Below are 24,419 nucleotides of genomic sequence, written 5' to 3' on the forward strand. Positions count from 1 at the left end.
ATTAGAGAAGTGTAATTGACCGAGAAGTGGAAGTGACCGGGAACAGCATTTCTGTTCCCTGGGCGGGAGACAGAACCCCCTCGGGCAGAGCCAGCAGCAGGTCAGCTTCTGAGGGGGCCCTCATGCTGGCGGCGCCGACCTGTGGTGCAATGCTCCGAGTAGGAGAATCTTAAATACATGTTGAGACTCAATTCCCAGAAACATAACTAGTCTTCACGAGCTAAAAAAAAAAAAAAAAAAAAGGAAGTACTTTCTTTTCAAGAGGTCAAAGGGCCTGGAAGAAGAGCTCCTGGCTTGAGTGTCTCAAGCCTTGCTGGGGCCTAATCCGGCTGGAACAGGCCGCAGTATTCATATTCCTGTCCTTGGTCGTGTCTTAATGAAGACTTGAAAATAATAAGGGGTGGAGAAATAACTTTCCTTTTTCTCCCACCATCCTCCCACAGTGTAAATAAGCAAATATCTCTAATCTCCATTTCCTCATTTGTCAGGTGTAGGGAAAGACGACATCAAGACTTCCATTCCATCGACACCTGTCTTAATTTAAACATTCCCATGACCCACCCCAGGAGCGCCAACCTCCCGCCCACAAGGAGCATGGAAGTCTCGGTTTCTGGCTACTGCGCAGACTCCACCTTGGACCTACCCCCACTTCCAATCCCCCGCCGCTCCTTTCCCCGTTTCTCCAGCAGAGGGCGCAGGCCCGAAGGTTCCGCCGGCCCCGCCCCAGCCTGGCCCCGCCCCGCCCCCGGCGTAGGGGTGGGGGAGACGGGCACGGAAAGCTGGCTGCGGCTTTCCGGGAGCTGTGGGCACGCGGGCTGCTCGGAGCCAGTGGCTCGGGGGTCGTCGCTGCGCAGTCCGGCCGCGGTCGGCCGATTCCCCGAGGTCACCAGTAAGCTGGTCCGCCTCCGGGACGCGCGCCCCGCCGGCCTCGGGCTCGCGCGCTCGGAAGGGGCGCGTCCCGCGCTCTCCCGGCACCGCCCACTCCCCTCCCCACGGCCGCTCCTCCCTCCGCCCGGATAGCCGGCGGCGGCGGCGGCCGGGAGAGGCCCCTCCTTCACGCCCTGCTTCTCTCCCTCGCTCGCAGTCGAGCCGAGCCGGCGGACCCGCCTGGGCTCCGACCCTGCCCAGGCCATGGCCGGCAACGTGAAGAAGAGCTCTGGGGCCGGGGGCGGCGGCGGCTCCGGGGGCTCGGGCTCGGGTGGCCTGATTGGGCTCATGAAGGACGCCTTCCAGCCGCACCACCACCACCACCACCACCTCAGCCCCCACCCGCCGGGGACCGTGGACAAGAAGATGGTGGAGAAGTGCTGGAAGCTCATGGACAAGGTGAAAGGCCTGCGGAGCGCCAGCTGTTGCAGGGTGGGCGTGGGCGGAGGGCCGCGGGGTGGGGAACGAGCGGACGGAGGAAGCGGGGGAGGGGACGTGTCTGGTGAAGCCGGGGAGGCGCGGAGCCGGGGTGACCGGCCGGGGGATGGGGGGCGTGGGGGCGGGGACGAGGCCGGGAGAGTGGAGGGCGGCGTGGGGGAGGGGCTGCCGTTGGGAGTCGGGAAACGCTGGGGTGCCGCGTTTGGGGTAGCCAGACAAAGATGGAGTGGGGGCTGGGGCGAAGGTTAACTGGGAAGCCAGTGGGGCGGAAGTATAATGGGGGGTGCGGAGTGTGGGGCTCTGTGCAGGGTGTAGGGATGTAGGTCACGGAATTGGCCTGGGAGGTTAGCAGGGAGGGCGTGAGGAAGAGTGTTTGATTTACCGGCTGGGGCTCTTGGCTGGGTGAGATCTAACCAGGGAATTGGGTTCCTGGGCTCTGATTGAGGAACCTGGCTAGGGTCAGGACAGCTCCGCAGGGAAGCTGTGCTCTGGGTGAGAGTATAGTGCCTTCTTATTAAGATGTAACCCGAAGATAAAAGACATAGGGATGTTTAAATGGGGCAAGGAAATAACTTTTCTCCACATCTGGCGCCAGCTCAAGTTTTTTGTTACCCTCAGAAACACTGGATGTGATGCTCAAGTTTTTTGTTACCCTCAGAAACACTGGATGTGATCCATTGCTGGTGCTGCGATATGCACTGATTAAACCACAAGTTCTGGTTAGAACTATTATCTTCTGAAAGATGGACTAGCTGAGCCTGTTAAGCAGCAGCAGATTCTAACTTCTTAATAACTTCCTCCCTACCACACCGCTTGAGCTGGGTTCTTTTTTTCTGGTAACGGTTCTGACTCCTTATTGCAAGTCCTGACTTTAAACTTGTTCGATGAGCTTCTTTGATTACGCTTGTTTGTTTGTTTTTTTGCAAATACGAACAAAAATAACTCCTTTATATTTAGCCACTAAGTTTGTCATTTGGGAGACTTACTTCCTTATAGTTGTTTCTATATAATGAAATGTAGTTAGTCTCAAGTAATTAAGTGTTTAAGCAGTCAGACGCTTTGTTAGAATTCAGTATGTTTTCTTGGTATTTTTCATATTCGTTAATTACTTTGGCAAAATTCATATTGCGCATGAAAAGTGATTAGAAGTATCTGGCACGTTTAACAGAATGGTGTTATTTCCTCCAGGGTAAAATTTGGTTTTCTTTGGTTCCTCTCTGGGCCTCGGTTCCTCTTCTGTAAAGTTCTTCATGGGCTGTTTTGGACTAGAAACCGCTAATACAATGATTATGAAGCGCTTAGCTTCATAATTGTAATGGGTAATTCAAATGCCTAATAAGTCCTGTGTGTGAATTAACACTCCTGTAGTGCGTGGCAGTGGTTTCATAGCTACCTTTTTAGGGCTGGTTTTTCTCATGTTAAATAATTGGTATTGTGATTAATGACACAAGTATTTGTGTGTTGATTATATTGGTGGTGTAGTACTAATTTTATTATTAGAAATTATAATAAAATCCTTACAGAAAGTTTAGGTGTGTGAAAGGAAACTTTAAATGTGTCGCCTCTTTTAAAAAAAGCGCATCAAAGGTATTCAAATGCTAAAGTTTGTTAGTTTGCTTTTTAGGGATATATCGTTAAGGATGAAAAAATTTCCTCTGGCACAGAAAAAAATACCTTTATAATGAGTGTCTCGTATCAGACATGTGGGTGCAGTACAATCAAAATTGTATTAATTAGTGACCCCTGCTTAAGAATAATCTCTTTATTAAAGAGATTCTGTATTCTGTATTTTTTTTTTTTTTTGAGACGAGTATCTGCTCTTGTTACCCACTGGGCCCGGCCCTCTATTCTAAAAGAATAAGAATATTCTGTATTCTTATTAAAGTGTTTCTGTAAATACAGAGTAAGATATAGGTAGTCCTATTCTACAAGGTAGCCCAAATAAAATCCTTCCTTAAGTCTTACTCCTTCATCTATTTAAAGTATGTGTATTGAATTTTGATTTATTCTGCAGAATGTTTAATTATTTGGGAAGAATAAAGAGGACTCAAAAGTTTTGACTCGAATTGCTTTTCAGGTTTGATAGTTTCACAGAAAGTAGGCTTCTAGCTTTTCCATTCCAGTGTAGGGAGAGGGATGTTTTATTTTTGTATTACTTGCCTCAAAGGTTGGTTTTAGTACTGTCTCCTCCCCCTGTATCACATATTTCTAGTTGCTATGAAAACGTAGTACTTTCTGATGTGTCAGTCTGATAGGTTTATGCTGCTTTCCAGATCTTTGAATACCTCTGTGATGTTACTAGATTGCACCTTCTCTTTTACCCTTGATGTTTTGAGCATGAGGTTTACTCTTTTTTTCACTTTATTTCATTTTTATTGTTGAAAGTCTTAAATGTGTCACCACACCTTGACTTCAGGTGCTCTAAGTGGTGAAGAATCTACTGTCAAATCCACAGATGTCCCACACATTTAATTCTTTTTAACAAAATTTCTGGGCCGGGCCCCATAGCTCACACCTGTAATCCCAGCATTTTGGGAGGCCGAGGTGGGCAGATCACTTGAGGTCAGGAACTCCAGACCAGCTCTGTCAACATGGTGAAACCCTGCCTGTACTAAAAAATACAAGAATTAGCCAGGCGTGGTGGCAGACGCCTGTAATCCCAGCTACTTGGGAGGCTGAGATAGGAGAATCCCTTGAACCTGGGGCAGAGGTTGCAGTGAGCCAAGATCGTACCACTGCACTCTAGCCTGAGCTACAGAGCGAGACTCGGTCTCAAAAAAAAAAAAAAAAAAAAATCTGTTTAATTCCTTTGAATGACACACATTTAGTTCTTTTTTTTTTTTTTAATTTAAATTTTTATTTTTTGAGACGGAGTTTCACTCTTGTTGCCCAGGCTGGATGCAACGACACGATCTCAGCTCACCGCGGCCCCCGCTTGCCAGGTTCAAGTGATTCCCTCCTGCCTCAACCTCCCGAATAGCTGGGATTACAGGCATGTGCCACCATGCCCAACTGATTTTTTTTTTTCCCCTGTTTTCAGTAGAGACGGGGTTTCTCCATGTTGGTCAGACTGGTCTCAAACTCCTGACCTCAGGTGATCTGCCCGCCTCGGCCTCCCAAAGTGCTGGGATTACAGGTGTGAGCCACCGCGCCTGGCCATCCACATACTTAGTTCTAAGTCACCATCTCATACCTGTTTTATCTTTGTTGTTGAAGCTGGATGAATATTATTCCAGCCAACTCTTAATCAGTTTATTGAATTAGCACTGGGAACTGTTAGTCTCTTTCCTTCCCCCAATATGGGATCTATACAGATGGAAAAATTGGCATAAGACATGGATTCCGGTTAACATAGGCCCGATTTACTAATCCATTATGGAACTTAAACTTACTATTGGAAAAATGTTTGTGCTAGAATGCTTGTTATTAAACTAAAGTTAGAGCCTCTGGTTTTCTTTTTGCCACCCCAGGGTATTGTAATAAACATGTGCGTAAGTGCTTCTATGCGAAGAAAGTGGCTAGTAAGCCAAAAGACAATTGGGCAGGGAGGAGAGGAGTGGGAAGTGAAGAGAAAAAGGCACCTAAATTGGCCTTAAATGTATGCCGGGCTCATATCTGTAATCCCAGCATTTTGAGAGGATGAGGTAGGTAGATCATTTGATCCCAGCTTGAGCCCAGGAATTCCAGATCAGCCTGGGCAACATGACGAAACCCCGTCTCTACAAAAAATACACACATTGGCCAGGCGTGGTGGTGCCTTCCTCTAAGTTTGAGCTGCTAGGGATGATAGCTTGAGCCTAGGAGATCGAGGCTGCAATGAGTTGTTGAGCGAGCCACTGCACTCCAGCCTGGGGAACAGAGTGAGACCCTGTCTCAAAAATAAGTAAATTGCTTTAAATGTAAATGTAGAAGTATCAAAGTGTTTAATTTGATAAGAGAGTTTATTTATTTATTTATTTGCTCGGTCACCCAGGCTGGAGTGCAGTGGCACGTTCTCAGCTCACTGTTTCCTCCACCTCCCAGGTTCAAATGATTCTCGTGTCTCAGCCACTGAGTAGCTGGGATTACAGGCTTGCGCCACTATACCTGGCTAATTTTTCTATTTTTATGTTTTACTAGAGACGGATTTCACCATATTGGCCAGGCTGCTCTCGAACTCCTGACCTCAGTTGATCTGCCCACCTCAGTCTCCCAAAGTGCTGGGACAACAGGCATGAGCCACCGTACCTGGCTCAATTTAGTAAGAGACTTTACATTCCATTATGAAATAGAACAGAGGTTGGCAAACTTTTTCTGAAAAGGGAGGTTTCAGAGCCACTGTAAATACAGTAATCCTCCATTATCCTAGGGGATATGTTCAAGACACCCAGTGGATGCCTGAAAACCCCGAATAGTACTGAACCCTGTACATATACTATGTTTTTCCTATACATACGTACCTATGATAAAGCTTAGTTTATAAATTAGGCACAGTAAGAGATTAACAACAATAATGAAAGAGTACAATTATAAAATACACTGTAGTAAAAGTTATATAAATGTGGTCTCTCAAAATATCTTATTGTAGGCTGGGCGTGGTGGCTCATGTCTGTAATGCCAGCACTTTGGGAGGCTGAGGCAAGTGGATCACCAGAGGTCAAGAGTCTCAGCTCACCGCAACCTCCACCTCCCAGGTTCAAGCGATTCTCCTGCCTCAGCCTCTCACGTAGCTGGGATTACAGGCACCCACCACCATACCCAGCTAATTTTTGTATTTTTAGTAGAGACAGGATTTCACCTTTTTGGTCAGGCTGGTCTCGAACTCTTGACCTTAGGTGATCCCCACCTGCCTCAGTCTTCCAAAGTGAGCCACCACGCCCCGCCCTTATTTTTAATTAGTTTATATAATTAAAACATTAAGGTATTAATGATTTTTAAATGGGATATAGTTTATTAGAAAAATACATTTAAAAGCATGAGCTTGAAAGAAAATTACATTTTTTTTTTTGAATTTAAAAAAATATTTTATTGCCCGGGTGTATGGTGGCTCATGCTTGTAATCCTAGCACTTTGGAGGCCGAGGCGGGTGGATCACCTGAGGTCAATTCGAGACCAGCCTGACTAACATGGAGAAACCCCTTCTCTCCTAAAAATACAAAAAATTCGCCAGGTGTGGTGGCGCATCCCTATAATCCCAGCTACGTGGGAGGCTGAGGCAGGAGAATTGCTTGAACTCGGGAAATAGAGGCTGCGGTGAGCCGAGATCGCACCATTGCACTCCAGCCTGGGCAAGAAGAGCAAAACTCCGTCTCAAAGAAAATATATATATATATTTTTTATTTTTATTCATTATTATTAACTAGTTTTTTTTTTAAAATAGAGACAGGGTTAGGCCTGGCACGGTGGCTCACGCCTGTAATCCCAGCACTTTGGAGGACTGAGGCTGGGGGATCACCAGAGGTCAAGAGTTTGAGACCAGCCTGGCCAACATGGTGAAACCCCGTCTCTACCAAAATTAGCTGAGCATGATGGTTATGGGAGGCAGAGGTTGCAGTGAGCCGAGATCGTGCTACTGCCCTCCAGCCTGGGCGACGGAGCAAAACTCCGTCTCAAAAAAAACAAAAGAAAAAAAATAGAAACAGAGTCTGACAAGTTGTCTAGGCTGGTCTCAAACTCTTGGGCTCAAATAATTCTCCCACGTCAGCCTTCCACAGTGTTGGGATTACAGGCATGAGCCACTGTGCCCAGCCAAAAAAGTATTTTTAAAAGATGATTATTGGCTGGGCGCGGTGACTCAAGCCTGTAATCCCAGCACTTTGGGAGGCCAAGACGGGCGGATCATGAGGTCAAGAGATTGAGACCATCCTGGCTAATACGGTGAAACCCCGTCTCTACTAAAAAATACAAAAAAACTAGCCGGGCGAGGTGGCGGGCGCCTGTAGTCCCAGCTACTCGGGAAGCTGAGGCAGGAGAATGGCGTGAACCCGGGAGGCAGAGCTTGCAGTAAGCCGAGATCCAGCCACTGCACTCCAGCCTGGGTGACAGAGCGAGACTCCGTCTTAAAAAAAAAAAAAGATGATTATTTCCTTCCTTCTAACTTTTCCTGCCTTACCCTATCCACCTTGCCTCATGTGCCTCCTAAAAGCACCTTAGGAAACTTCCTGTATTTTGGAAGTGAGATGCACTTAGAATTTGCAAATTAGTATATAGCATTTAATTGGACTACTGCTTAACTCCCTCAGTTCCTTTCCTTCCTGTATTTGCACACTCAAGCGTAGTGGTAGGTATTAAGTTGTTACACTCTAGGAGATTACATTACAAATTGTATATAAGTGATGTGACTATAGGTGAAATATGTCTGAAGTGATGAGGATCTCTTAGGTTTATCTTCTCTGTGTGAAATGTGTCAATATTTTTTCTGTATTTATCTTAACCTCTCAAGATTGTAAAGTCCTTGAGGGTAGCACCTGTAACCTGCTTGTCTCCTGCAATAACCAGTTATGGAGCCTTCCATAATAGTAGATACTTTGTAAGGTTTTTGGTTTTGTTTTTATTTTTTTAGAAAGGTATTTATTTATTTATTTATTTTTTAGTACACTTGAAAGAGGGCCAAGTGGGTGATTTGAGACCAAGTGCCTATTTTTATTTTTATTTATTTTTTACTTAAGAGACAGAGTCTTGCTCTGATGCCCAGGCTGGAGTGCAGTGTCACAATCATAGCTCACTGCATCCTTAAGCGTCTGGACTCAAGCCATCCTCCTGCCTTGGCCTTCCAAAGTGCTGGAATTACAGTCACAAGCCACTGCACCCAGCTAGTAGTTGGCTTTGTGGGTCCCCAAGGAATAACTGCATGGAAAAGGTATGGAGGGGGGCATCCATCTTTTCTTTTCTTTCTTTCTTTCTTTTTTTTTTTTGAGAGGGAGTCTCGCTCTGTTGCCCAGGCTGGAGTGCAGTGGCATGGTCTTGGCTCACTGCAACCTCTGCCTCCTGGGTTCAAGCGATTCTCTTGCCTCAGCCTCCTGAGTAGCTGGGACTACAAGTGTGTGCTACCACACCTGACTAATTTTTGTATTTTTAGTAGAGACAGGGTTTCACTGTGTTGGCCAGGCTGGTCTCAAACTCCTGACCTTGTGATCTGCCCGCCTTGGCCTCCCAAAGTGCTGGGATTATAGGCATGAGCCACCGCGCCCGGCGGGGGGCATCTATCTTAATTACATTAAAACTGATTTATTTCTTGCAGTAGCCCTTTGTTGGTATCATCCTTGTTTTATATATAAAGACATTGAGGCTCAGAGTGGTTAAGTAACTTAGTTAATAATGGAGCCTGACTTGGAGTGGTGGATTACCCACCGTCCTAAAAGTGCTTCCATACATTACCTTCTCAGGTATACAACAAAGTCTCAATCACAAAAGCCATTTATTTAGAAAGTGACCTGTTCAGGTCACCTGCTGTATAGACCTCTGATTTATATAGCATTCCCCTCCATTCGAGGGAAGTAGACATTCTCTATTTTTTTAAATTATTATTTTTAAAATTAATTAATTAATTAATTTATTTATTTTGAGATGGAGTCTCGCTCTGTTACGCAACCTGGAGTGCAGTGGCGCGATCTCGGCTCACTGCAAGCTCCACCTCCCAAGTTCACGCCATTCTCCTGCCTCAGCCTCCTGAGTAACTGGGACTACAGGTGCCTGCCACCACACCTGGCTAATTTTTTTTTGTATTTTTAGTAGAGATGGTGTTTCACTGTGTTAGCCAGGATGATCTCGATCTTCTGACCTCGTGATTCGCCTGCTTCAGCCTCCCAGAGTGCTGAGATTACAGGCATGAGCCACCGTGCTGAGCCCCGGCTGGCTAATTTTTATATTTTTAGTAGAGACGGGGTTTCATCATATTGGTCAGGCTTGTCTCGAACTCCTGACCTCAGGTGATCCGCCTGCCTCAGCCTTCCAAAGTGCTGGAATTACGGGCGTGAGCCACCCTTCCCAGCCTTTTTTTTTTAAAAGACGGAATCTCTCTCTGTCACCCAGGCTGGCATACAGTCTCGGTTCAATGCAGTGAGGGGCATGATGTCACCTCCACCTCCCAGGTTCAAGCAATTCTCTTGCCTCAGCCTCCCAAGTAGTTGGGATTATAGGCGTGTGTAACCACACCAGTTAATTTTTGTACTTTTGATAGAGATGGGGTTTCACCATGTTGACCAGGCTGGTCTCAAACTCCTGGCCTCGAGTGACTCACCCACTGTGACCTCCCAAAGTGCTGGGATTACAGGTGTGAGCCACCGTGCCTGGCCAGTAGGCATTCTCTTGAACGACAGTAAGATAGTGTTTAACTAGTACTATTCAATGAAATATCTGTTGTCTACTTCAAAGATTGGTGTTTCTTCAAATTGTGAGTGCTGGTTACTTTGTGTGGTGATCATAGAGGCTTTTGTATACTTTTCCAGTTATACTTAATTTATGTTGTCTACTACATTTTTTATTTTTTCTGATCAGATAGTTCAGATTGTAGTTTACTTTTTAGCTTCAGTTTATTAACATCTCTCTCTCTCCCCTGTTAGAGCTCCTTAGGACCAAGGCTTTGTCTTAACATAGTCACTCCCTCATTTTCTGTCGAATTAATTGAGGGGATCCGGTAGGGAATTTTTTTTTTTTTTTTTTTTTTAGCGAGTGCTCTGTAACTCGCTAAAATAGTAGCATTTACTAAACGAGGGTTTACCTCATAAAGGTAGTATATAATTATTGTAAAACTTGATTTGTGTTTTATCCCTATGAAAGGCTCACCCAAAGGATGTAAGATTCTTCATAATTCCTTAATGTAAAACATGAGATGGTTGGATATTTCATGTAATCAGCAATAGGATTTTGAAAGGCATGTAGAATAAAAGTAGGGTTAGGTCAGGGGAAAATATTGTATGCTGTCTTCATTTTGTGAGTTTGGTTGAAGTTTTTGCTGATTCTTGCTATAGGAAAAAAGTTATTTTTTAATATGTTTTTAGCCAGCAGTATACATATAATGAATCTGATAAATCATGGTCAAATTGGTCCTGGAGTCTTCCTCTTCAGCAGAGTTCAATGTTGTATTCAAACATACAATAATATTTATACTGTGATAATTTCCCTAATGATTAACCTAGAATGTTAAAAGCCAAATGGACTAAATATTTGTTTGAAAACAGGCTACATTTTTGTTTTATTTTTTCGAGATGGTGTCTTGCTGTGTTGCACAGGCTGTGCTGCCCAGGCTGACCAACATGGTGAGCTCTATCTCTACTAAAAATACAGAAATTAACTGGGCGTGGTGGTGCATGCCTATAATCCCAGCTGCTTGGGAGGCCGAGGCAGGAGAATCGTTTAAACCTGGGAGGTGGAGGTTGCTGTGAGCCGAGATCACGCCATTGCACTCCAGGCTGGGCAACAAGAGTGAAACTGTCGCAAAAAAAAAAAAAAAAAGTGGGGGGTTGTGGCCGGCGCCTGTAATCCCAGCTACTCGGGAGGCTGAGGCACAAGAATAGCTTGAATTTGGGAGATGGAGGCTACGGTGAGCAGAGATTGTGTCGCTGCACTCCAGCCTGAGTGACAGAGCTAGACTCTGTCTCAAAAAAGAAAAAAAAATTGTTAGAAAAGGGGCATTTAACAAGTCACTGAAATATTTTCATGATTAGCAAATTTTGTGCTGGAAGAAAATAGGTAGGAGTAGGCAACCACCTGGAAGCCAGCGTCAGCTTTGTCCCCACAGTGCTCCTTCCTGCAGCAGCTTCCGCAAGGAGGGAAAGGGGGTGCTAATGATGGCACTGGTGGTGTGCATCCACTGGGGATCCAAGCACTGGGGAGATGTGATGCCACTATCATAGGTGCACCTGTGGTTCTCTCACAAGAAATAAGCAGCCACTCTGGGTCCCTCTCTGCTGTTTTTGGAATGGCTAGTGAGTCGTGTGTGACAGCATCCCTTGCCTGGGCACCTTCTCACAACCACCACTATTTGCTGCCTTCCCTGTGGCTTGAATCTGGCATGGAGGAAGGACTAAAATGAGGCCAATTCATTGGTGCTTCATTGAGTGGGGATGGGATCCTAATTTCTGCTTCCTCCTCTCTTGGACTTATTGTATTGTATTTATTTATTTTTATTTTATTTATTTATTTATTGAGATAGAGTCTTGCTGTGTCGCCAGGCTGGAGTGCAGTGGTGCGATCTCGGCTCACTGCAACCTCCGCCTCCCGGGTTCAAGCGATTCTCCTGCCTCAGCCTCCCGAGTAAGCTGGGACTACAGGCGCTCGCCACCAGGCCCAGCTAATTTTTGTATTTTTAGTAGAGACGGGGTTTCACCATACTGGCCAGGATGCTCTCGATCTCTTGACCTCGTGATCTGCCTGGCTCGGCTTCCCGAAGTGCTGGGATTACAGGCGTGAGCCACCGTGTGCAGCCCATATTTTTGTTAAATTTTTATGTGGATCTTTTTTTTTTTTTTTTTTTTGAGACGGAGTCTTGCTGTGTCCCCCGGGCTGAAGTGCAGTGGCTGGATCTCAGCTCACTGCAAGCTCCGCCTCCCGGGCTCACGCCATTCTCCTGCCTCAGCCTCCGGAGTAGCTGGGACTACAGGCGCCCACCACCTCGCCCGGCTAGTTTTTTTTTTTTTGTATTTTTAGTAGAGACGGGGTTTCACGGTGTTAGCCAGGATGGTCTCGATCTCCTGACCTCGTGATCCACCCGTCTCGGCCTCCCAAAGTGCTGGGATTACAGGCTTGAACCACTGCGCCCGGCCTTTATGTGGATCTTAAACTGATGTTCAGACTCTGTCAAGCGATTTCTTACAAACCAGTACTTCTCAGATTTTATCATGAATTCAGATAAATTCAGGGGATCTTGTTAAAATACTGACTTTGAATAGGTCTGGAGTGGGGCCTGAGAGATTTTTGCATTCCTGATCAGCTCTCAGGAGATGTCACTGCAGCAGGCCCAGGTACCAGACTTGATATAGGAAGGCCGTATGCCACAGTTCCTTTTATTTTGGATAAGCCTAGCAGATTTTTTTTTTTTTTAAAGAAATGGCAGTTTAAGATTTTAATTATGATGTTCTTCAATTATGAAAGTAATACTTTAAAATATAAATTTTTGACTGGATATAGTGGCTCACACCTGTAATCCCAGCACTTTGAGAGGCCAAGGCGGGAAGATTACTTGAAGCCAAGAGTTCGAGACCAGTCTAGTCAATATAGTTAGAACCGAATCTCTACAAAAATAAAAAATAAAAAAAATTATTTGGGCGTGGTGGTGAGTTGCTTTAGTCCCAGATACTCAGGAGGCTGAGGTGGGAAGATCACACAGGAGTTTGAGGCTGTAGTGAGCTATGATCCTGCTACTGTGCATCAGCTTGGGCAACAGAGTGAGACCTTGTCTCTAAATAAGGAAAAGGAAAAAGGAAAAGCAGCTGATTCTTAGTTACCTCAAGTGAAAATTATGTTGACACTTTTCCACAGTGACACTTAACATAAATGTAGTAGTTGCTGGGGAGTTAAAGATGACCCGGCACTCAAACTTACAATTTGTGTGATACAACGAAGGTACGTAGAGGGCTCTGGGAACCCTCTATGCAATACAGTCTATGGGGCTCATGAGGCAAACCATTAATTTCTGAGGAGGCAAAAAAGGGAATGAGGAGGAACTTTAGACCAGTCAGGCTCTTATGTAATACCCTCATCCACAATTGTGTCTTAATTAGTGTATGGCATCTCAAAGTGATACTAAAACATTTACAGTAGTCCTTTCCTATCCATAGTGCTTCCTGCAGTTTCAGTTACCTGTGGTTTGAAAATATTAAATGGAAAATTCCAGAAATAAACAATCCAGAAGTTAAATTGTGTGCTGTTCTGAGTAACGAGATGAAATCTTGCAATCTTGTGCTGCTTGTGTCCTGGGCATGAATCATCCCTTTATGCAGTGTGGATACATACTGTGGATATAGTAGTGTAGCCACACCGTCTACACTACCAACCTGTTAGTCGCCTAGTAACCATCTTGATTCTCAGATCAACTGTTGCAGTCTTGCAGTGCTTGTATTTGAGTCACCATTATTTTACTTAATGACCCCCAAAGCATAAGAGTAATGATGCTGGCATTTTAGATATCCAAAGAAAAACCAGGAAGTGCCTCCTTTAAGTGAACAATTGAAAGTTGTTAAGAAAAAAATCATATTCTGAGGTTACTAAGATGTACAGTAAGAATGAATCTTCTACTCATGCAATTGTGAAGAAGGGGCTGGGCTCAGTGGTTCATGCCTGTAATCCCAGCACTTTGGGAGGCCAAGGTGGTTGTATCACTTGTGTCCAAGAGTTCGAGACCAGCCTGGTCACATGGTGAAACCCTTTTTTTTTTTTTGAGACGAAGTCTCGCTCTGTCACCCAGGCTGGAGTGCTGTGGCCGGATCTCAGCTCACTGCAAGCTCTGCCTCCCGGGTTCATGCCATTCTCCTGCCTCAGCCTCCCAAGTAGCTGGGACTACAGGCGCCCGCTACCTCGCCCGGCTAGTTTTTTGTAGCTTTTAGTAGAGACGGGGTTTCACCGTGTTAGCCAGGATGGTCTCGATCTCCTGACCTCGTGATCCACCCATCTCGGCCTCCCAAAGTGCTGAGATTACAGGCTTGAGCCACCGCACCCGGCCGGTGAAACCCTTTTTTAAAACAAAATTTTGAAGAAGCGAAAAGAAATTGATACTAGGGCTGGACATGGTGTCTCACACCTGTAATTTCAGCACTGCGGGAGGCTGAGGCGGGTGGATCACTGGAGGTCAGGAGTTGGAGACTAGCCTGGCCAACATGGTGAAACCCTGTCTCTACTAAAAATACAAAAATTAGCCGGGTATGGAGGTGGGCTCCTGTAATCCCATCTACTCGGCAGGAGGCTAAGGCAAGAGAATTGCTTGAACCCAGGAGGCAGAGGTGGCAGTGAGCCGAGATAGTGTTGCTGCACTCCAGCCTGGGCACAGAGTGAGACTCTGTCTCAACAACAAAAAAATGTATACTAGGCTTGCTGTCATACTTCATGGCCCTGGTATATGATAAGTGCTTAGTTAAGATGGAAAAAGTGTTAAATTTGTGGATGGAAGTCATGCACAGAAACGTGCTCTGATTGGCGCACTTGGGTTTGGTATTATCCTTGATTTGAGGCAACCACTAAGGGTCTTGGAATGCATCCCCCTAACATAAAGGAGGACCACTGTAATCTCTAGTTCATGCCAAGTATTTGGTTTGAAGTTGCATCGATAACTCTGGACAAATAAACGTTTTTGCATTTTTTTTTTTTTTGAGACAGAGTCTCACTCTTTCGCCCACGCTGGAGTGCAGTGGCGTCATCTTGGCTCACTGTAACCTCTGCCTCCTGGGTTCAAGTGATTCTCCTGCCTCAGCCTCTCAAGTAGCTGGGATTATAGGCGGGCACCACCTCGCCTGGCTATTTTTTTTTTTTTTAAGATGGAGTCTCACTCTGTCCCCCAGGCTGGAGTGCAATGGCATGATCTTGGCTCACTGCAACCTCTGCCTCCTGGGTTCAAGCCATTCTCCTGCCTCAGTCACCTGAGTAGCTGGGATTACAGGCATGTGCCACTACGCCCGGCTAATTTTTGTAATTTTAGTAGAGATGGGGTTTCACCATGTTGGCCAGGCTGGTCTCGAACTCCTTGTGATCCACCTGCCTTGGCCTCCCAAAGTGTGGGGATTACAGGCATGAGCCACTGCGCCTGGCCATGCCGAGTTATTTTTGTATTTTTATGTAGAGGTGGGGAGGTTTCACCATGTTGGGCAGGCTGGTCTTGAACTCCTGACCTCAAGTGGTCCGCCTGCCTCGGCCTCCCAAAGTGTTGGAATTACAGGCGTGAGCCACCACACCTGGCCCATTTTTGCCTTTTAAAAGTAGAACTGGCTGGGTGCAGTGGCTCATTCCTGTAATCCCAGCATTTTGAGAGATTGTGGTGGTAGAATCACTTGAGACCAGGATTTTAAGACCAGCCTGGATAACATAGCCAGACCCTGTGTCTGAAAAAATATTAGCCAGATGTGGCACATGCCTGTAGTCCCAGCTACTGGGGAGGCTGAGGGAGGAGCATCACTTGAACCTAGGAGGCCCAGGCTGAGTGCGCTGTGATGGCGCCACTGCACTCCAGTGTGGGTGACAGAGTGAGACCCTGTCTCAAAAAAATAAAAATAAAAAATATATATAAAAACTGCATGGTTAAGCTGTCAGAACATACATTGTATTGAATGTGTTTTTTCTGCAGTTGATGTGGTAAGTGAAAGTAATGAGACTGGTAATGAATTATAAGTGGCATGGTGTTTTTGATAAATGCTGTTGGGTGGTATTTGAGAAGTGCTGTGTAGTAACTGCAATTCAAGAACCTGAAGGGAGTTTTGAGAAATCAAAAATTGAGAATAGTAATTACAAGTAAGGTGTTTTTCAAATTATTGTCTAATGATGGGGCTATTGTCTAGTGATGACACTTTTTTTCCTCCTATAATTGGTTGACTTTAAAATATGTTTGTTAAAAAAAAAGTATAGGTGGCTGGATGCAGCGGCTTATGCCTGTAATCCCAGCACTTTGGGAGGCCAGGGTGGGCGATCACTTGAGGCCAGGAATTCGAGACCAGCTTATCCAACATGCGAAACACTGTCTCTACTAAAAATATAAAAATTAGCCAGGTGTGGTAGTGCACGTCTGTAGTCTCAGCTACTTAGGAGACTGAGGCAGAGAATTGCTTGAACCTGGGAGATGGAGGCTGCAGTGAGCTGACGTCACACCACTGCATTCTAGCCTGGGTGACAGAGCGAGATTCCATCTCAAAAAAAAAAAAAAGCAAAGGTTTCTGGCCAGGCACCGTGGCACATGCCTGTAATGCCAACACTTTGCAAGGTTGAGGTGGGCGGATTGCTTAAGCCTAGGAGTTCAAGACCAGTCTAGGCAACATAGTGAGACCCCACCTCTATTTTTATTTAAAAATTAAACCAAAAACAAAAAGGGATAGGTTTCTGATTTGTCTTTGAAAAACAGTCATGAGTTTTCGTTTAAAAAAGCGTCACTATATATTTATACTTGTTAAACCTCTTCAAGTTTCTGAGATGGAGTTTTTAAAATTTGAAGCTTTAAGAGACTTTAGAAATAAATTGATCTAACTCTTTCATTTAGAGAGACAGAACTTGAGACCCAGAAGGGCAAATAATTTGCTTGAGGTTGCATAGCATCAGTGTCACCAGACTAGAGCCCAGGTCTCTGGACTTGTGCACTGGTGTCCTCCTCTCCTCTTGACAGGAGGTTAATATTCATCCTTGTAAAGTATAATGACATTTTACACATAGAGCTCCACATATTGAATACTTGCTTTTGTAGCATAAAACTATTCATTTTTAACATGGGAAAACATTGAAATGAAAATGAAAAATGCTTCTATCAATAAGTTGGAGTCTTTAGAGATAAAAAATATTTAAGTTATTTTAGACTTATATGCTTATGGTTTTCTGCCTAATTAAAAATGCAAATTCCTTAGTGTTAGAAAATATTCTGTATTCACAACAGCATTAGGCCTAGGCATTGTTGTTCTCTATAACATTTTGCTTTTTAAAAGTTTAGCAGTTTTCAAGCATAGTTTTATTGCTCTTTATTGTGATCATAACACTTTGCAATTTTTTTCTATTGACCATTGAGTCTTGGCAGAAGCAAAGGGAGGAGCTAGGCCAGTGAGAAAGCTATTATGAATGGAGTGCATGGCAGCTGTACAAGGATACTGTTGGTTTTTCCAGAGCTAAGCACGTTTCTTTTTAACATTGTTCTGAGTGATGCTGTAAATGTACAGGCAGAAGTAAACAAAAGGCAGCCATTTTTGCCACTGCAGGATTTGGAATGCAAAATAGAGTTGGCCAAATGGAGGACAGACTAAGCAGGAAAATATTTTTATCTTTCAGAAATTTTTTGGTGAATTTTTTTAAGCTTGGGGTTCATGTTCTTTGAAGGTTAACTGTGACTGCCAGTTTAAAATTCACTAAATAATATAGGCAGATGGTTTGGGTTTTTGATGTTTGTTAACTATCGAGTTGAATTATTCACACAGGGCCTTTGGAAACCATTTTTTTTTTTTTTAAGAGGTTATACATAATAAGGACTTTTTTTCCTTTCCAAAGAATGTTAATTTCAAGAGTATCAGCAGCATGGTCAGGAATGGTGGCTCTTGCCTGTATATAATTCCAGCGTTTTGGGATGCCAGGAGGCAGGATCACTTGAGGCCAGGAGTTCGAGACCAGCCTTGGTAACACAGTGAGGCTCTATCACTGCAAAAAATAGTTTAAAAAAATTATGCAGGTGTGGTTGCGTGTACCTGTAGTCCTGTGTTTTTGGGAGGTCTAGTTGGGTCCAGGAGTTTGAAGCTGCATTTGAGGTATGATCATGCCATTGTGTTCTAGCCTGGGTGACAGAGCAAACCACCCCACACCCTTTTTTTTCTTTAAAAAAAAAAAAAAGGTCTTGCCATCTTTCTCAGCTGGTCTCAAACTCCTAGGTTCAAGCCATCCTCCCATCTCAGCCTTCCAAAGTGCTGGGATTACAGGCATGAGCCACTATGCCTGACCCTTTAAAAATTTTTTTTTTTTAATTTTACTTTATTTTATTTTATGTTATGTTATGTTATTTTATGTTATTTTATTTTAAGACAGAGTCTTGCTCTGTCACCCAGGCCAGAGTACAGTGGCCTGATCTCTGCTCACTGCAAACTCCATCTCCCAGGTTGAAGCGATTCTCCTGTCTCAGCCTCCCCAGTTGTTGGGGTTACAGGTGTGTGCCACCACACCCAGCTAATTTTTGTATTTTTAGTAGAGACGGGCTTTCACCATGTTGGCCAGGCTGTTCTCGAACTCCTGACCTCAAGTGATCTGCCCGCGTTGGCCTCCCAAGGTGCTGGGATTACAGGTGTGAGTCACCGCACCTGGCCTAAAGTTTTTATTGTTTATTTATATTTTATTTTATTTTATTTATTTATTTTGAAACAGAGTCTCTCTCTGTCACCAGGCTGGAGTGCAGTGGCGTGATCTTGGCTCACTGCAACTTCTGCCTCCCAGGTTCAAGTGATTCTCCTGCCTCAGCCTCCCGAGTAGCTGGGATTATAGGCATGTGCCACCACACTCAGCTAGTTTTTGTATTTTTCGTAGAGATGGGATTTCACCATGTTGGTCAGGCTGGTCTCGATCTCCTGACCTCGTGATCTGCCCGCTGCAGCCTCCCAAAGCGCTAGGATTACAGATGTGAGCCACCACACCTGGCAATTTTTGTTTTTTGAGACTCTGTCTCTTAAAAGATGAAGCAAAAAAAAAAAAGAATAGGCCTACCTTCATGTTCTTTGAGGCCTGTGTTAGTGTTCCATGGTTGAAGACTTAAGAGTTAGTGCAGTGCTGATTTCCCTGGTCATGATGATTCATTTTCAGAAGATCTTGAGAAAAACAGACATTTAATATGCAAATAAACTTTAAGAGGTTACATACTAAAGAAGGACAGATAATACTTGTGAAAGGCACATGGTACTAGTTTAAAAATACTAATTCATGAAATGTTTTGGGAACATTTTGTGGTATGTTGTGAGGGCTGATCCATTGTCATGAACATTTATTGATTGCATATGATAAAGGTTTTAGTTTAGTTTTTTGTTGTTGTTGAAGGGATGTGCAGTTGACCCTACAACAGCCAGGAGGTTAGGGGCACAGACCACCCCACGTCCCATCCCCCTCAATACCTCCAGCCCCTGCCCCCCCATCGAAAGTCACACGTAGCTTTTGACTCCCTCCCCCAAAGTTAGCCAGTAATAGCCTGCTGTTGATTAGAAGCCTTACTGATAACATAAAACAGCTTATTAACACATATTTTGTACATATATGTGTTGTATCCTGTGTTCTTCCAATGAAGTAAGCCAGATTAAAGAAAACATTATTTTTTGTATTTTTTGTTTGTTTGTTTGTTTGAGATGGAGTCTCGCTCTGTCACCAAGCTGGAGTGCAGTGGCGTGACCTCGGCCCACTGCAACCTCTGCTTCCCGGGTTCAAGCGATTCTCCTGCCTCAGCCTCCCGAGTAGCTGGGATTACAGGTGCCTGCCACCATGCCTGGCTAATGTTTTTGTAATTTTAAATAGAGGCAGGGTTTCACCATGTTGACCAGTTGTCACTTACCTCCTTTTCTTTTGTGGATGTTTCTTTTTTTTGAGACGGAGTCTGGCTCTGTCTCCCAGGCTGGAGTGCAGTGGCCGGATCTCAGCTCACTGCAAGCTCTGCCTCCCGGGTTTACACCATTCTCCTGCCTCAGCCTCCGGAGTAGCTGGGACTACAGGCGCCCGCCACCTCGCCCAGCTAGTTTTTTGTATTTTTAGTAGAGACGGGGTTTCACGGTGTTAGCCAGGATGGTCTCAATCTCCTGATCTCGTGATCCGCCCGTCTCGGCCTCCCAAAATGCTGGGATTACAGGCTTGAGCCACCGCGCCCGGCCAGTGGATGTTTCTTAATATAAACTATGTTTAGTTTTCAGTTTTTGCTGGATATTAATCTGTAGTTACAGTGTCAGTCTCCCCCACCTCCTTCCACAGACTAACATAGGAACCTACCATTTTAATATTTTTATTGTAAAATGTATTGTTTATAAATACCTGACTTACTTTTGGAATGTAGCACTTGTAAACTGGGAACTGTCTGTATTTGTTTTATTAATATGAGTTATTAACTCTGTTGTACTTAGAATATAGTTACCTTGTGAGGTGGAGTCTTTTTTCCCGGGCCATGTTCTTCCCTTTTGACTTAAACACTTGATAGGAAGAAGAGCTTTCTAAAATGCTGTGAAAATATTCATGAACCAAATGTTTTTTGTTGATTCGGCTTGTCTTTATGTGCTAGGCTTATATATATATATGGGGCTAACTGGATGTGGTGGCATGAGCCTTTAATCCCAGCTATTCGGGCAGCTTAGGCAGGAGGGTTGCTTGAATCCAGGAGTTCGAGGTTGCAGTGAGCTATGATTGAACCACTGTACTCCAGCCTGAGTGACAGAGTGAGTCTCTCAAAAAAAAAAAAACCAAAAACAAAACAAAAAAAACTTAAGAAAACAAGAGTTCAAGAAATGTTGTATTGAGAATGACGTATCTTAGTTTTACAATTTTCATATTATTTCAAGAGTTCTGTTTTTTTTGTTTGTTTGTTTGTTTGTTTGTTTGAGATAGAATCTTGCTGTTGCCCAGGCTGGAGTGCAGTGGCATGGTCTTGACTCACTGCAACTTCTACCTCCCAGGTTCAAGTGATTCTCCTGCCTCAGCCTCCCGAGTAGCTGGAATTACAGGCATGTGCCACCATATCCGGCTAAGTTTTGAAGAATTCTTGATCATTAGTTATTAAATGGAAATTTATCCTAAGGAAATAATCTGATGTATAGAAGACTGAAATGCCCAAGCATGTTCATCACTGTGATGTTGCAGTAGTAAAGACTTGAAAACAAAATAAATGTTAAAACAAAGTTGGGGGGAGATGGTTAAGATATGTTATTGTCTATCCATAGACTAGAATTATTTAAATATCTCAAAAAAGTTTATAATGAGCTTTTGGTGACACAAGAAAATAGGTATTTTTAAATGTGAAATAAAAACGAGAATGTCAGACATGTGCTTCCATTAATGTTAGCTTAGGTTGTTTTGAACCAAATAACTGCTAACAGCTAGAAAAGCTAGAAGACATAGAATTATTATCAAGACAGTAAGAAATTATGCCAAATTTGGGAAGTTGAGGAGAGCTGTGAGAAGTTTATTTTCATGTAATGTGTAAGGGGTCTAGTTTTGTTTTTTTTCCATATGGAGAGCAAAGTTTTCAATAGTTTTTCTCTTGTATTCTTGATTTTTAATGTTTACCACCAATACCGAATTTCCTTATGTACATGTATGAGTCTGCTTCTGGACTTTCTGTTCCAATAGTTTGTCTTTTCCAGACACAGAAAAGTCCGTGTCAATAGAGAGCACAAACAAGTTAGGTAGAAATCTAAATTTATTTGTTTGACAAACACAAAATGGACTAAACTTACCAGTTAGAAAACAATGATTGTTACATTGGATTTTTAAAATCTGTCTTTATGATCTTTAAAAGAAACACTTAAAACATAACTCAGAAAAGTTGACAGTAAAAGATGGGATGAAGAATTACCAGGCAAATTCTGAGTCTAACTGTAGGACTCTCAGCTCCAGGCTTTGCTGGGTCCAAGGACCTGTCTGTTCCTGTTCCTCAAGCGGTTGTTAAAACTCAAACCCCAATAATCCCAGCACTTTGGAAGGCCGAGGCAGGCGGATTACCTAAGGTCAGGCATTCGAGACCAGCCTGGCCAACATGGCGAAACCCCATCTCTGCTAAAAATACTAAAATTAGCTGGGTGTGATGGCAGGTGTCTGTAATCCCAGCTACTTGGGGAGGCTGAGACAGGAGAATCACTTGAACCTTGGAGGCGGCGGCTGCAGTGAGCTGAGATTGTGCCATTGCACTCCAGTCTGGGCAAAAAGAGCAAAACTCCATCTCAAAAACAAAAAACAAACAAAGGTCTGGGCGCAGTGGCTCACACCTGTAATCCCAGCACTTTGGGAGGCTAAGGCCAGTGGATCACGAGGTCAGGAGTTCGAGACCAGGCTGACCAACATGGAGAAACCCTGTCTCTACCAAAAATACAAAATTAGCTGGGCATAGTGGTGCATGCCTGTAATCCCAGCTACTGGGGAGGCTGAGGCAGGAGAATCGCTTGAACCCGGGAGGTGGAGGTTGCGGTGAGCCAAGATCACACCATTGCACTCCAGTCTGGGCAACAAGAGCAAAACTCTGTCTCAAAAAACAGACAAAACTCTGTAATCCCCTAGATTACAGAGATTTACCTCCCAGGGCAGTCATGTCCTTTATTTCTGTCCCTGGGAATTTTCTTTAGTCTGTTACAGGGGTCAGGCTGGATGCAGTGGCTCATGCCTATAATCCCAGCATTTTGGGAGGCTGAGGCAGTTGGCATCGTTTGAGCTCAGGAGTTTGGGACTAGCCTGGGCAACATGTCTCTACAATAAAAACAATTAGCTGGGTGTGGTTACGTGTGGCTGTAGTCCTAGCTACCCAGGAGGCTGAAGTGGGAGGATCACCTGAGCCTGGGGATTTGAGGCTGCACTGAGCCATGATTGCTCCATTCCACTCCAACCGTGAGACCCTGTCTCAAATAAATAAATAAATAAAAATATTGTGGGGATTAGCAGTATATTTAAAAGCAGTATATTTAAAACATCTGGCATGTTTTAGGCATTTATGTGGATGTTTTCCCCTAGTTGTTTGGTCTGAGTGTTATCTGTACCATTAGTCTCTCAAAGGGATTTAAAAACACATTCTTCTGGGGGACCACTAAAAATTTTAAACTGATTGCCTGTGGGCAATGGGGTTATGGATCTGTTTCTTATATTCTCATGTATTTTTCATATTTTGCAAAAAAGCACATATATACCATCTTTCTTAAACTTAAAAAAGGGAGCTGTCCTTAAAATTCTCCAAGTAATAGCCCTTCTTTTTCATTTGTTGCAGGTGGTGCGTTTGTGTCAGAACCCAAAGCTGGCGCTAAAGAATAGCCCACCTTATATCTTAGACCTGCTGCCAGATACCTACCAGCATCTCCGTACTATCTTGTCAAGATATGAGGGGAAGATGGAGACACTTGGAGAAAATGAGTATTTTAGGGTATTCATGGAGAATTTGATGAAGAAAACTAAGCAAACCATAAGCCTCTTCAAGGAGGGAAAAGAAAGAATGTATGAGGAGAATTCTCAGCCTAGGTAATGGAGAAATACTACACAAATAATAATGCAGGTCTGTGACTGCCTGAATGGGTAACACGTAGAAGTAGTTGAGTTGGTTTTAATTTTATGTTAGTAGGAATGGAAAGTTGACATTTGATTTAAAGGTATAGTTTATATAAAAGGTTGCCATGTAGGACATTGTAGTATCCCTAACTCTGATTTATTTGCTTACCTCTGAAAAATCATTTACTGATAGTAATGAAAATGAGTTGGAGGCAGTAGGTCCTTTGGAGAACCTGAAGATCGTGAAAGTTTGTGAGTAGATGGGAGTTTGGAAGAAAGAAGATTGGAGTTAAGTGGAGTTTGGGGGTAAATAAGAGGCAGATCTTGCCCAAAGCTGTAGCATATTAGGTAAATTTATGTGTGGGATAATAGGGGAAAAAGCCACTAGTTTAACTTTTTAAAACATGAAGCTATGTGAAATGACGTTTTCTTTACAGGTAAAAGTAACTTTTCAAATAAAATAGGTAGAGGTGAATGCAGTTAATTCAATACATATTTGAAGGATCACTATGTATTCTTTTGTATTAATTTTATTATTATCATCATTATTATTTTTTTGAGACAGAGTCTGGCTCTGTTGCCCAGGCTGGAGTGCAATGGCGCGATCTCGGCTTCTAGGTTCAAGTGATTCTCCTGTCTCAGCCTTCTGACTAGCTGGGACTATAGATGTGCACCACTATGCCTGGCTAATTTTTATATTTTTAGTAGAGATGGGGTTTCACCATGCTGGCCAGGCTGGTCTCCAACTCCTGACCTCAGGTGATCTGCCCGCCTTGGCCTCACAAAGTGCTGGGATTACAGGTGTGAGCCATCGCGCCTGGCCCTCTTTTGTATTTATTAAATGCCAGAAACTATAGGCTATCCTGCAGGTTGTTAGCTTGGCTGTCATAAATTACATACTGGGAGAGAAATAAGTTAACTGTATGTGTGAATGTAATTGTGTTTGATTTTGTTCAATTGGAACTAAATATTAACTCATCTAGAATGAGTAATAAAATAATTCCACTAGAATTTTTTAGTGAGTAAGTTACTATCGAGGAGTGACTTGAATTAGAAGGAACAGTATTTCTGAAGACATCTGGTTACCATGCATGACTCTAGCGGTAACATACTAAATGGTGTGCTTGTTGTCTACTTTCCTTTGGGCCTGTTGGCCTAGATTCTGGCAATCCTAGCTCTCAGTTAAAATTTTATGCACATGATTATCCATA

At 43.8% G+C, this 24,419-nt stretch overlaps 1 protein-coding gene across 2 annotated transcripts in view; it reads left to right on the forward strand.

The window, feature by feature from the left end:
- The first annotated feature begins 964 nt into the window (after positions 1-964).
- Positions 965-24,419, forward strand: part of CBL (Cbl proto-oncogene) — a 91,939-nt gene continuing 68,484 nt past the window's right edge. Inside the window, exons 1-2 of one of the 2 annotated variants that reach the window (XM_033208120.1) lie at positions 965-1,326; positions 22,934-23,181. In XM_033208120.1, the coding sequence (XP_033064011.1) occupies positions 1,132-1,326; positions 22,934-23,181 (443 nt within the window). In that variant the 5' untranslated portion in view covers positions 965-1,131. Of the gene's footprint in view, positions 1,327-22,933; positions 23,216-24,419 lie in introns of those variants that run through there. The other variant, XM_033208121.1, reaches the window with a different exon arrangement.

Source organism: Trachypithecus francoisi, unplaced genomic scaffold, assembly GCF_009764315.1.
Source record: "Trachypithecus francoisi isolate TF-2019V2 unplaced genomic scaffold, Tfra_2.0 Lachesis_group8, whole genome shotgun sequence".
Classification (NCBI taxonomy): domain Eukaryota; kingdom Metazoa; phylum Chordata; class Mammalia; order Primates; family Cercopithecidae; genus Trachypithecus; species Trachypithecus francoisi.